Raw genomic sequence first — 13,009 nt, forward strand, 5'->3', positions numbered from 1 at the left:
ATATGAGGGGCTGGTGCCCAAGCCTTGTAGGCATTAAATATTTTGGGAAGTACCCAATCCTGGTCCAGGGGAGAGATGACAAGGAACTGGACCGAGTGTGGTGTAAGGGTGATGAAAGAGATGAATTTGAGGAACATTTATGAGGGATGTGGACTTGGCATGTACTACATGATGATGGGCCTTCCTCTGGAGACTGCTTCAACCCCACTTCACCTGCTAAAGGACCCAGGAGAGGTGAAGTGGGCATGCCCTTGGGGAGACTCATGGGGGCTGCCCCAAGAGCTCAAGGTTTCTCCCTTGGGGGCTTTCTGGGCCCTTTCCTCCTGAGGAGTGGGTTGGCCCAAGGACTCCCAGCTTCCCCACCTGCAGGAGGAGTGTCTGTATCTTCCCACAGAACCTGCCCGAGTGCAGAGCCCCTGTCGGGGAGAACAGGATGCTGTGAGCTGGGACCTGTGCGTAGGCCACTCGCTGCTCCTTGGACATCAGCCAGATCATCACATCTGGGAGGGTCATCTGGGGCTGCCGAGGCGGGAGGGCGTCAGGCCTGCGTGGCTGGCTGTGAGTCCCCCTCCCCCGCCAGCGTGTCCAGTGCCCACCTCGGGGAGCACCGCATTGAGGCGGTACAGCCAGTCCTCCACGGTGGCCACCATGTTCCTGGGCTTAACTTGCTTGGCCTTTTGGGCCAGTTCCTGCAGGAGGCGGCTGCGGAGCTGCCACCTCTTCTTGTCCAGGTCAGTGGCTTTGAGCTTATCGGTCATGCAGGGCAGAGGGTGTCTGTGGCCAGGATCGGGAGGGAGGGCGCTGGACCTCTCTCCGCCTCACCTCACATGACCTCCCGCCTTGCCTTGTGGCCAGTGTGCGCTTCCTAGACTTGAGGTCCTGCCTGCCCCTGATGGCCTGGCCCCTGGGTTCTCCCCCTTCCCCTCCCACCCTCCAGCCCCATGCAGTGTGCCAGGCCTGTGTTCAAGGAGCTCCTTCGGAGGTGGGTGAGAGCTGTGAGACAGGGGCCAACCAAACCCTGGGGGCTGTGGGGCTGGGAGAGGCCTTAAGATGAAACTTCCAGCACAGGCCGAGCCCTCTGGAGGTCACTGTGGACAGGAGCAGCAGCTGGGGAAAAGCTGCGGGCCAGGATGTGCAGGGCTTGTCAGGATGACAGGGAGAGGCTTGCTTTGGTGGAGCAGCAGGCATGGGTGTAGGGACAGCCAGGGCAAGGTGGGGAGGTCAGGGCCAGTTTCCGGAGGGCCTCATCGGGGGAGGAGAAGCAGCTCTGTGGTTTGGGCTTCAAGCTGGGGAGAAATTGGAGTGGAGCTCCTTTCTTGAGGAAGTGGGGGTTGGGGTTGTTCTGTCTGCACCCCAACCCCATGTGAGCCTAGCTCAGCCCCGGCCTGGGACCACATGCCCCTCTCCTACTTGCAGTCCTCCACCAGCTCCTTCAGCAGCTTCTCCCACTGGGGGAGCAGAGCGGGGTCCCTTGGATTCCTTATGGACTTCAGGGTGTCCAGATTGGCTTTCTGCCCGGCAGGAGAGAAACAGCCAGTGAGTGTGGGGGTTCACCTGGGAGAGGTTACAGGGTTGACTGGCCCGAGATATTTTCAGTCAGGACCTAGGGGCCTTTTGGGTAACCTGAGGATGTCAGTCCAAAGCTCTCACATGCCCTTGCAAGGCTAGGATCCCCATGCACTCTCTCCACTACCCGACAGAATTAAGTGGCAGGAAGGAACTAGGAGAGGCCAGGACTGTAAGGAGTACAGAGTCTTGACCTGGGGCTTCCCTTCTATGCAAAAAAGTCATATCTAAGGTGGAGGCACCAGGTGGCTCTCCTGCTTGAAAACGTTCAGTGACTTCCCGTCCTTAACAGATGTCTAAGATCTTTTGTGATCTGACCTCTTCCAGTTTCTTTGGCTTTATTTCTACATCACTCCCAGGCCCTCACTGTCCTGGAACATCACTTCATCATGGCTTTGCCAATTTTTCCCTTCTCTGCAACCGCACCATGCCCCCAGCAAACTCATTCATTAAGACTCTGCCCAAATGTCACCTCCTTTTGAAACATCTCCTCTGATTATCCTCTCTTCATCTCCCCTCCCCCATCCCCAACCTCACCACCCCCATAGCTCTGGGTACTATATTTCCAGCCCTAGCTGTGCCCTATGGTAGCTATTTGCATATCCAACCTCCCAGATGGTAAGGCTAGGCACTGTGTTTGTTCAGCTTTGGGTCTTCAGTGTCTAGCAGTTGCCTGACACCTGCGTCTTCACTGGTGTGGAATGCATGAGTGAACTGAGTGACTGGCTCCCTAGGACGGTGATTTAGTTCCCCAAGCCTCCCAATCAGTGGCCTGAACCCACCCCTTCACCCTCCCGTACCACTCACCAGGCGGTCCCGAGTGAAGTAGAGGAGGTTGAGGCAGTTCATGCGGAAGCTGCTGTCCTCCCAGAAGGAGGTCACGGCCACAACTGGCTTGCTGTTATACCAGGGCACATAATGGTAGATGTTCCCTGAGACACACACACATGTGTGGGGATGTCTGAGGGACTGTGGGAGGTCTTTTCTTACTGTGTCCCCTCAGAGGACCTTCCTTTCCATTCCTCAAGGATGCCATCTGCTAATAAATCTGAATTGGACCCCTCCCGCCAGAAGGTGGACTGGTGGCCAATTGGGAATGTATACACTTTGATGAACATAGCTGGCCTTGCTGAGCATTCATTGTGCTCAGGTGTCACATAGCTTTTCAAAGTCCTCAATTTACACATGGGAAAATCTAGGCCACGGGTGGGCAGTAGTTTGCCTGGGGTGGCACAGCCAGGTGATCATAATGCAGGCATCTAGCTCCAAAGCCCTTAACCTCAGGTAAGATGTCAAGGCAAAGGGCGTGCCTTGAGGTAGAGTATCCCTTTTGGGTGATCTGTAAGGCAGAGGAGGAGTGGGCTCTAGGTTCAGGGGGAGACCTAGGGTTTGGTTGGGGTGGTCAGACATCTAACATAAAGGGCCTGCCAGTACAGAGGTACAGGGTCAGGAGAGCAAGGCTGGATAAAAGCCAATGATGGGCTTGGCAAACTAGGTTCCCTGGCCATATTCATTATTCAAATGAGGGGGGAAGCTAGATGAAATATACATTCATTTTTAAATTGTTCTGAGTTGTATTGCTGGCTCAATATAGGGAAAGAAATCTACAGAAGCCAAAATAAAGTAAAAGCAGAAAATCTGTGAGGCAAGCAAAGGCAAAGCTGACTTGCCCTCCAAGTTTCTGGCAAATCTTGGAGAACCTGTGCTCTCTTTGGCAAGGGCCAGGGCAGGGGGCTCCACAGAAAAAGCCTAGCACTGCTCAAGGTGAACAGTCTCACAGGAGATCCTGTATGTTATGGGTTGAATTGTACCCCCTATAGAGCTATGTTGAAGTCCTAACCCCACTGCCTCAGAATGTGACCTTATTTGGAAGTAGGGTCATTGTAACGGTAATTAGTCAAGATGACATCATACTGGAGGAGTTTAGAGCCTTCACATAATACAGGTGTTCTGATAAGAAGAAGAGAGGGACACAGAGAGAGGACAGCCAGAGAGGAAGACACAGGGACTGAGGGAGAACACCACGTGAAGACAGGCAGAGGTGGTCTGATGTGTTTGCATGCTAAGAACACCAAAGGTTGTAGGCAATCACCAGAAGCTGGGGCAGAGGCTTGGAACAGATTCTTCCTCAGATCTATCAGAAGGAACCAAGGGGGGTGGTGCCTGGCTGGCTCAGTCGGTAGAGCATGAGACTCTTGATCTTGGGGTTATAGGTTTGAACCCCCATGTTAGGTGTAGAGGTTACTTAAAAATAAAATCTTTAAGAAATAAAAAAAAAAAAAAGAAAAAAAAGGAACCAACCCTGCCAACACCTTGATTTTGGACTTCTAGCCTCCAGAACTGTGAGAGAGTAAGTCTCCACTGTTCTAAGCCACCCAGTTTGTGGTGCTTTGTTAGAGCAGCTGTAGCAAACTAATATGGCATTGCAAAGCTAAGATTTCAAAACCTGAACCCTGAGTTGATGAGAAATAACCCACCACAAAGAAGACAACAGTGAAGAAACCAGCCCATCTCCAGCATCGCTCTGGGTAGAGAGAATAGAAAATTTTCCTAAATATTTGTAACTGCAAACGGGGCCTCATGCAGGTTGTATTTTGCATTCATATTACCTACGTCTGGAGAAAATTCAAAGTAGTCTTTGGTTGGCAGCACCCCAGCTAACTGGAGGAAGCAAAGAAATCCTCTCTGGAGCTGCAACTTTAGTCTACAGCCCAAAAGATTTCCCACAAATAAAGTTCCAAGAAGATGAGTGGCTTAGAACCAAGATGCACACTCTCTAGCTCCACAACTCTGCTTATAGGTATACACCTGGCCAAAAGGTATCCCAGCATTATGAAAGACATGTTGTAAAATATTCACAGCAGCACTATTCGGAATAGTCCCAAACTGGAAACCACCAAAATCTCCCTCAGTAGAAGAAGGGAAAATAAAATCTGGTATGTTTGCTTAATGGAATACTATACAGCAATGAGAATGAACTACAGCTATGCCTAAAGACATCTAGGTTTGTGTTTCCATTTCACAAAATGGTGGGCAAAAGAAGCCAGGCAGAAAAGACTGCATACTATACGGTTTCTTTTATATAAAGCTAACCAGACAAAACAAATTGGAGGTTAGGAGGGTGGTTGCCCTTGCTGGAGGTAGGGATAGAAAGAATCAAGGGGCCTCTGGAATCTAGGGGCTTCATTTCATGGTCTGAATGTTGTTACATTGGTGTGTTTGCTTCACAATAGTTCATTGAGTTGGATACTTTGGTTCCATTGCTATGTTATACTGGATTCAAAAGTTTACTTAACAATTTGGGGTGCCTGGGTGGCTTGGTTAAGCATTTGACTTCAGCTCAGGTCATGACCTCGGGGTTTTGGGATTGACCCCCATATAGGGCTCCACACTCAGTGGGGGATTTGCTTGTCCCTCTCCCTCTGCCTCCCCCTGCTCTCGTGCACATGCACAAGCGCGTACATGCACATTCTATCTCAAAATCATTAAAAAAGTTTATTTAAGAATTTAAAAAAATAGTAGCGATAATACATAAAATAGTGTGTCAAGTGGTGGAAAATACTATGGAGAAGAATAAAGTCGGGAACAGGGATAAGGAGCTGCCAAAAATTTTAAAATAGATTGCTTACCTAAGTCCCTTCCAAGATCTAGAAGAAATTATGCAGGATACAGTTCAGAGAGATGACGAATATGGAAGAGAGATTTAAAAATATGAAGAACAGAATGAGGAGTCCCATAGAGGACAGAGTGAGTCTGAGAAGGAGCCATATAAGAGACAAAGGGAAGAAGTAATTTTCAAGCGAAAATATAACTTTCCAGAATTGCTGGAGGACACCATCCTCAGGCTCTGGTACTGAGTGAATCATTAGAATGATAAATAAGCAGAGATCCAGGACTGGGGTTCTTAGATAGGAACGTGCAGATACAAGATGGCAATTTTCTTCTTCTACTCTTGGATAGCATACAAAAGCAACAAGGAGGAGGAAAACAACTCCATTTTCAGCAAAACAAGGAGACAGATATAATCTGTAGACTCAAAATACACATAAAGACTGCCAAAAGCAACTCTGATCGCTGTCCGAAGCCGGAGCAGGAAGGGGTGAAGTGTGACAGAGTCACCTGTGGGGAAGTGAAGAACAAGGCAGACAGCTGGAAGCACAGCTTGAGCAGAGCAGAGTGCTGAAAGTGCCAGCAAAAACACACTCCCAGAATGAACTCAGGGCTCAGAGGAGGAAATGTGAGCTGGCAAAACACAGAAAAAAAGTAGAAGCAAAAACAAAAGCACTGTAGAAAGGAAGACAACATAAAAAGGAGCCCAAGGGAGATTAGACCCTGCAGACAACTCAAGTGAGAAGCATAGAAATAAGAAAAGTGACCAAAATAAAATGGAAATAAAGAGTCGCGAAGGATCCGGGAAAAGCTGACAGATACAGAAGAAAACCAAGGAAAATTACTAAGCCCATAAACAGAGCCCCTAAAGTAGAAAACCTAAACCACGGGACAGAATATTTAAAAATATCATTTAACAAAACTCACATGGGAAAGAGTCTTTTAAACAAATGGTGCTTGAAAAATTGGATTATTCATAAACCATTTAATTAAAAATGGACCATACAGCTAAATATACGAATTAAAACTATAAAACTTTTAGAGGATAGGAGAAAAATCTTCATGACCTTGGGTTAGGCAAAGGGATCTTAGATATGACACCGTAAAAGAAAATAAATTGGACTTCATCCAAGTTAAAAATGTTTGCACTTCAAAGACACTGTTAAGAAAATGAAAAGACAAGCCAGACTATCTGCAAATCATGTATCTGATAAAAGACTTGTATCTAGCATATATAAAGAGCTCTTACCACCCCATAAGAAGATAACCCAATTTAAAAATTGTAAAAAAAATTATACCACTAGATAATTATTATAAAAAGGTTTTATTTATTTATTTGTAAGAAAGAGAAAGAGATATCGAGAGAAAGCACAAGCGAGGAGAGGGAGACACAGACTCCCTGTTGAGTAGGGAGCCCAACATGGGGCTCAATCCCAGGACCCTGGGATCATGACCTGAGCCAAAGGCAGATGGTTTAACTGACTGAGCCACCAGGTGCCCCACCACTAAATAAATTGTTAACAAAATAAAAGAAGATTCAAATCTCCCCCTGAAAGAGTACACCATATGCCAGGGACAACTGATCCCAAAGGATCAAGACTTCAACATATCCTGGTGAAGTTAGTAAACTTGCAAGATAAAGGATATTTGGGCAGCTGGACAGAAAGATCAAGAAATTTATAGGGAAAACATATGAGAGAGAAGGTATTGGTTATAAAAGTTTAAAAAGCCACAAACTTGTAGAGCAAAACATGAGAGAATTCTGTAATATTTTTGGAGTGAAAAAGACCTTTCTAATTATGACTCAAAAGCCAGAAGCCATAAAAGCAGTAGTTGGAGTACATAAAAAGAAAGCTCATGGGAAAAAAATCCCAAAAACTGTAGACAAAGATATGGGACAAATATGGGAAATGTACTTACAGATCATATCATGAGGGCCTAATCTCCCTCATATATGAAGGGATCCTAGCAATCAATAAGAAAATGACTAATATCTCATAGAATAAAAGAGAAAATTATATAAACATGCAATTAAAAGAAAATACAAATGACTTTTAAACATATGAAAAGATGCCCTACTTCATTTATAACGAGAGAAATACAAATTAAAACTATACCAAAATACCAATTTTCACTTACCAGACTGATAAAAATCCAGAAGTTTATACCAGATTTTTTTTTTAAGATTTTACTTATTTATTCATGAGACACACATACACACACACACAGAGGCAGACACACAGGCAGAGGGAGAAGCAGGCTCCATGCAAGGGACCCTGACGTGGGACTCGATCCCGAGGATCAGGCCCTGGGCTGAAGGCGGCGCTAAACCACTGAGCCACCCGGGCTGACCTATACCAGATTTTGATAAGACTCTCATAGTTGCTGGTGGGAGTGTTGACTGGTACAACCTTTATGGACGATTATTAGTCAGGGTACAACCAGAAAAAGAAAAAGCCACGGCAGATGTTTGAAATAGAGGGGATTTAATAAGGAAAATGTGTTGAAAGGGCCAACAGATCAAAAAGGGGAAACTAAGGGATGATGCCTGAGTAACTCAGTTGGGTAAACATTTGCCTCTTGATCTCAGCTCAGGTCTCGACCTCAGGGTTGTGAGTTCAAGCCCTGCTCTGGGTTCCATGCTGAGCATGGAGCCTACTTAAAAGGAAAGGTAGGAGCAGGGGAGAAATGAGCTTACTCAGAGATTAGTAACTGGAGGTAGAAACTACTGCTTCTAGGGCTGCGGAACCAAAGGCAGACAGTGGTGTGACCACAGATAGCTGCACAACCACTGCTGCACCATTGAGGTAGCTGCGCAGGATGCTGGAGCCCAACCAGTAGTGGCACTAGAGAAGAGGGGCTGCCTGGTGAAGGCTGGGACCATGGAGGAGTGGTCAGCCAAAGCTGGGATCTCTAAAGGGATGTGACCACTTTTAGAGATGCCTGCTGAATTGCAGTGGCAGGAAGAAGGGAGAGGGGGAGGTGGGGAGATAGAACAGAATGACAGTATCTCCCCTTTTAGCAGCTGGCATGGGAATCTGGGAAATGTCATTTACTGGTATGCGGCCCTAAGATATAGAATAGAGCAAGGAAGGGTAAGAATGAAGCTTGATATAGAACAGAGTATGCAAAGTCTCTCCTTGCTGGAGATGCTGAGAGCAAACAGGAAAATGATCAGCACAGAGGACAGTTTTGCAGGATCTGCCAAGATGCAAATGTGTTTGACCAATTCCACTTTGAAGTCATTTATGCATAAGACTGTATCTTGGGCAGCCTGGGTGACTCAGCGGTTTAGTGCCACCTTCGGCCTAGAGTGTGATCCTGGAGTCCCGGAATCGAGTCCCACGTCGGGCTCCCTGCATGGAGCCTGCTTATCCCTCTGCCTGTGTCTCTGCCTCTGTCTCTCTCTCTCTCTCTGTGTCTCTCATGAATAAATAAATAAAAATCATTTTTTTATTTAAATATTTTATTTATTCATGATAGACATAGGGGGAAAGAGAGGCAGGGACACAGGCAGAAGGAGAAGCAGGCTCCATGCAGGGAGCCTGATGTGGGACTTGATCCCGGGACTCCAGGATCGCGCCCTGGGCCAAAGGCAGGCGCTAAACCGCTGAGCCACCCAGGGATCCCCAATAAATAAAAATCTTTTTTAAAAGAAGTGTATCTTGATAGCACTGCTTGTAATAGAAAAAGATTGGAAAAGTCTGTCAAGACTTATTAAGAAAAAAGGTGTGCGTGTACACACACACACAAAAAGTGTATCTTGATAGCACTACTTGTAATAGAAAAAGATTGGAAAAGTCTGTCAAGACTTATTAAGAGAAAAGAAGGTGTGTGTGTACACACACACACACACCCACCCACAAAGAAGACTATAAGGGCAGCTATTTTTAGATATTGCAAAGATAAGTAGATAACAGTAAGAAACTATGGTGGAGGGGTGCCTTGGGTGGCTCAACTGGTTAAGCGTCTGCCTACAGGTCAGGTCAAGATCCCAGGGTCCTGGGATAGAGCCCCTACATCAGGTTCCCTGCTCAGTGGGGAGTCTGCTTCTCCCTCTCCCTTTGTTCCTCCCCCTAGCTCATGCTCTCTTGTGCTCTCTCTCTCTCAAATAGAAATAGTAAAATCTTTTAAAAAAGAAACTATTGTAGAAAATATTTTGATGATTCCTCAAAAAGTTAAACAATTACCATATGATCCAGTGATTCCACTCCTAGGCATATACCCCAAATAATTAAAAACAGGGACTCAAACAGCTATGTGTACACCGATGTTCATAAGCAGCATTATTCACAAAAGCCAAAAGGTGGAAACAACCCAAGTGTCTAGGAATAGATGAATGGATAAACAAAATGTGATATGTATATACAATGGGATATTATTCAGCCTTAAAAAGGAATGCAGTTCTGCCACAGGCTATCATGTGTATGAACCTTGAAAACCCTATGCTAAGTGAAACAAACCAGATACAACGGACACATATTACATGATTCCACATATATGAGGTATAGGCAAATTCAGAGTGGCAAAAGGAATAGAGGATTCCAGGGGACAAGAGGATTTATTGTCTAATGGGTAGAGTTTCTGTTTGGAATGATGAAATTGCTCTGGAAATAGAGGTGATAGTTACACAACATTGTAAATGGACTTAACTCCACTGAACTGTACATTTAGGAATGGCTAAAATGGTACATTTTATGTTACAGATATTTTGCCACAATAAAAAAATTTCTAAAGACAGTATGAAAAATTTTATGCTGAAAAATTTAAAAATTTCAATGAAATATATAACTTCCTAGATAAGTTAAACCCACCAAAACTGACTTTAAAATAAATAGAGGGGATCCCTGGGTGGCACAGCGGTTTGGCGCCTGCCTTTGGCCCAGGGTGCGATCCTGGAGACCCGGGATCGAATCCTACGTCGGGCTCCCAGTGCATGGAGCCTGCTTCTCCCTCTGCCTGTGTCTCTGCCTCTCTCTCTCTGTGTGACTATCACAAATAAATAAAAAAATTTAAAAAATAAAAATAAAATAAATAAAATAAATAGAAAAGCTGAATAATTAAAATAAATCTGTATTTAAATTATTGCATTAAAAAACCCACCAGGCTTATATTTATAGGTGAGTCCTATCAAACTTTCAAGGAATAGACGATTATAGTCTTACCCAAATGCTCATAGAGAGTAAAAAGAGGAAATGCTCCTCAATTTCATGAGGCTAGCATAACTTTGATATTAAAATCAAAGGAGGACACTATGAGAAAGAAAATCACAAATCCATGTGATTCATATAGATGAAAAATCCTAAACAAAATATTAGCAACCAACTCTAGAATGTATAACAAAGGTGAAAATCCAATTATATAACTACAATTGCACTTTATACTGAATATAGCAATTGTATGCAAATATATGTAATATATTCTCATATGTGAAGTAGTTATAATATTAACTCAAGGGAGACTATGACTGGTTAAAGACCAATATTGCAATCCCTTGAGCAGCCACTACAACTCATCCACAGATGTAGAGCCAATAGAGATAGAATGCAATACTAAAAACAAAACCAAATAAAAAACACTTGATTAGAACAAAAGAAAACAGGAAAATTCCAGCAGACTTTTTGCAGAAATCATCAAGCTGATGCTAAAATTCATATGAAAATGGAAAGGAATCAGAATAGCCAGAAATTGTATTATTTTGTAAAAGAACAACAAAGTTGGAGGACTTACGCTACCTGACTTCAAGACTTGCTTTAGAACTATAGTAATCAAGATGGTGTGATATCGGCATTAAAGATAGGCAAACAGGGATCCCTGGGTGGCGCAGCGGTTTGGCGCCTGCCTTTGGCCCAGGGCGCGATCCTGGAGACCCGGGATCGAGTCCCACGTCGGGCTCCCGGTGCATGGAGCCTGCTTCTCCCTCTGCCTGTGTCTCTGCGCCTCTCTCTCTCTCTCTCTCTGTGACTATCATAAATAAATAAAAAATTAAAAAAAAAAAAAAGATAGGCAAACAGATCAATGGAATAGAATAGAAATTCTAGGGGTAGTCTGGGTGGCTCAGCTGGTTGAGTGTCCAACTCTTGATTTCAGCTCAGGTCATGATCTCAGGGTCATGAGATCGAGGCCTGCGTTAAGCTCTGTGCTCAGCATGGAGTCCGCTTGTCCCTCTCCCTCTGCTCCTCCCCCCACTTGCTCTCTCTCTCTCTCTCTCAAATAAATAAATAAAGTCTTCTAAAAAAGAATAGAGATTCTAGAAAGAGACTCACATATGGTTATTAAAGTAATTCTAAGTGGGAATGAATAGTCATCTCAGCAAATGGTGCTGAATTTTTTATCTTTATAGAAAAAAGAATCTGACCCTTCCCTTACACCATATACAAAAATCAAGTCAGGTTAGATCGTAAACCTAAACAAAGAATCTAAAATAATAGGGATCCCTGGGTGGCGCAGCGGTTTGGCGCCTGCCTTTGGCCCAGGGCGCGATCCTGGAGACCCGGGATCGAATCCCACGTCGGGCTCCTGGTGCATGGAGCCTGCTTCTCCCTCTGCCTGTGTCTCTGCCTCTCTCTCTCTCTCTCTTTGTGTGACTATCATAAATAAATAAAAATTGAAAAAAAAAAGAATCTAACATAATAAAGCTTGGCAGCACCCAGCTGGCTTAGTCAGAGGAACTTTGACTCTTGATTTCAGGGTCATGAGTTTGAGCCCCATGTTGGGTGTGGAGATTACCAAAAATAATCTTTTAAAATTATAAGGCTTGTAGAATGAAACACAAGTGAATATCTTTATGACTTGGGGTAGAAAATATTTCTTGGGCCAAATAATATATTACTATAAAAGAAAAGATAATCAACAAATTTGATTTAATCAAAATTAGAATTAATTAATTTTAAAGTAATCTCTACACCTAACATGAGGCTCAGACTCACCATCCCAAGATCAAGAGTCATGTGGTCTTGCAACTGAGCTAGCCAGGCACCCCTCAAAATTAGAATTTATTTGCTTCATCAAAATGAGAAACTTCTGATCTTCAAAAGACACTGCTTGGAATTTGAAAAGCCAAGCCATAGAATGGAAAAAATTAGCAAAACAGATCTGACAAAGGACTTGTATCTAAAATATAAAAGAGCTGGAACGCCGTATAAAAGGACAAACAACCCATTGAAAGACTGGCAAAAAACTTGAACAGTGCCTTCACTACAGAAATATATGTGAGCATGAAAAGAGGCTCAGTATTACTACTGATTAGAAAAATGGAAATTAAAAAAAAGAAAAAAAAATGGAAATTAAAATTATAATTATGGACAACATCATACCCAGTAGAATGACTCAAATGAAAAAAACCAACAATACGAAATTTGGCAAGGATGTGGGGCAAGTACTACTCTCAAACAGTGCTGTGGGGGTGTGTACAATGGCACAAACACTTTGGAAGATTGTTAGTAATTTCCTTTAAAATCCAAATTCCAAAAAAAAATAATAATAATAATAAAATAAAATAAAATCCAAATTCCATTCCTATGTAGGTACCCAAGAGAAATGCAAGCATTATGTCCATAGAGAGACTTTTTTTTTTTTTTTTTTTTAATTTTTATTTATTTACTTATGATAGTCACAGAGAGAGAGAGAGAGGCAGAGACACAGGCAGAGGGAGAAGCAGGCTCCATGCATCGGGAGCCTGATATGGGATTCGATCCCGGGTCTCCAGGATCGCGCCCTGGGCCAAAGGCAGGCGCCAAACCGCTGCGCCACCCAGGGATCCCCATAGAGAGACTTGTACAAGAAGGTTCACAGCAGCTATATTCATAATACTCTGAAAGTTGAATCAATCTAA

The 13,009-nt window shown here is 44.1% G+C and overlaps 1 protein-coding gene across 20 annotated transcripts in view; it reads right to left on the minus strand.

Moving 5' to 3' along the window:
- The window catches only part of FER1L5 (fer-1 like family member 5), a 58,685-nt gene that overhangs the window by 16,889 nt on the left and 28,787 nt on the right, over positions 1–13,009 (minus strand). For all 20 annotated transcript variants that reach the window (XR_005365796.1, XR_005365797.1, XM_038551118.1 and 17 more), the window contains 4 exons: positions 2,374–2,498; positions 1,411–1,511; positions 597–774; positions 364–519 (listed from right to left, as the gene is read on the minus strand). Coding sequence is in view for 18 of the 20 variants with exons in the window: in XM_038551118.1 (XP_038407046.1) it covers positions 364–519; positions 597–774; positions 1,411–1,511; positions 2,374–2,498 (560 nt within the window). In the remaining 2 variants the exon portion in view is untranslated. The remainder of the gene's footprint in view (positions 1–363; positions 520–596; positions 775–1,410; positions 1,512–2,373; positions 2,499–13,009) is intronic.

This window comes from Canis lupus, chromosome 10 (assembly GCF_011100685.1).
Source record: "Canis lupus familiaris isolate Mischka breed German Shepherd chromosome 10, alternate assembly UU_Cfam_GSD_1.0, whole genome shotgun sequence".
NCBI lineage: Eukaryota > Metazoa > Chordata > Mammalia > Carnivora > Canidae > Canis > Canis lupus.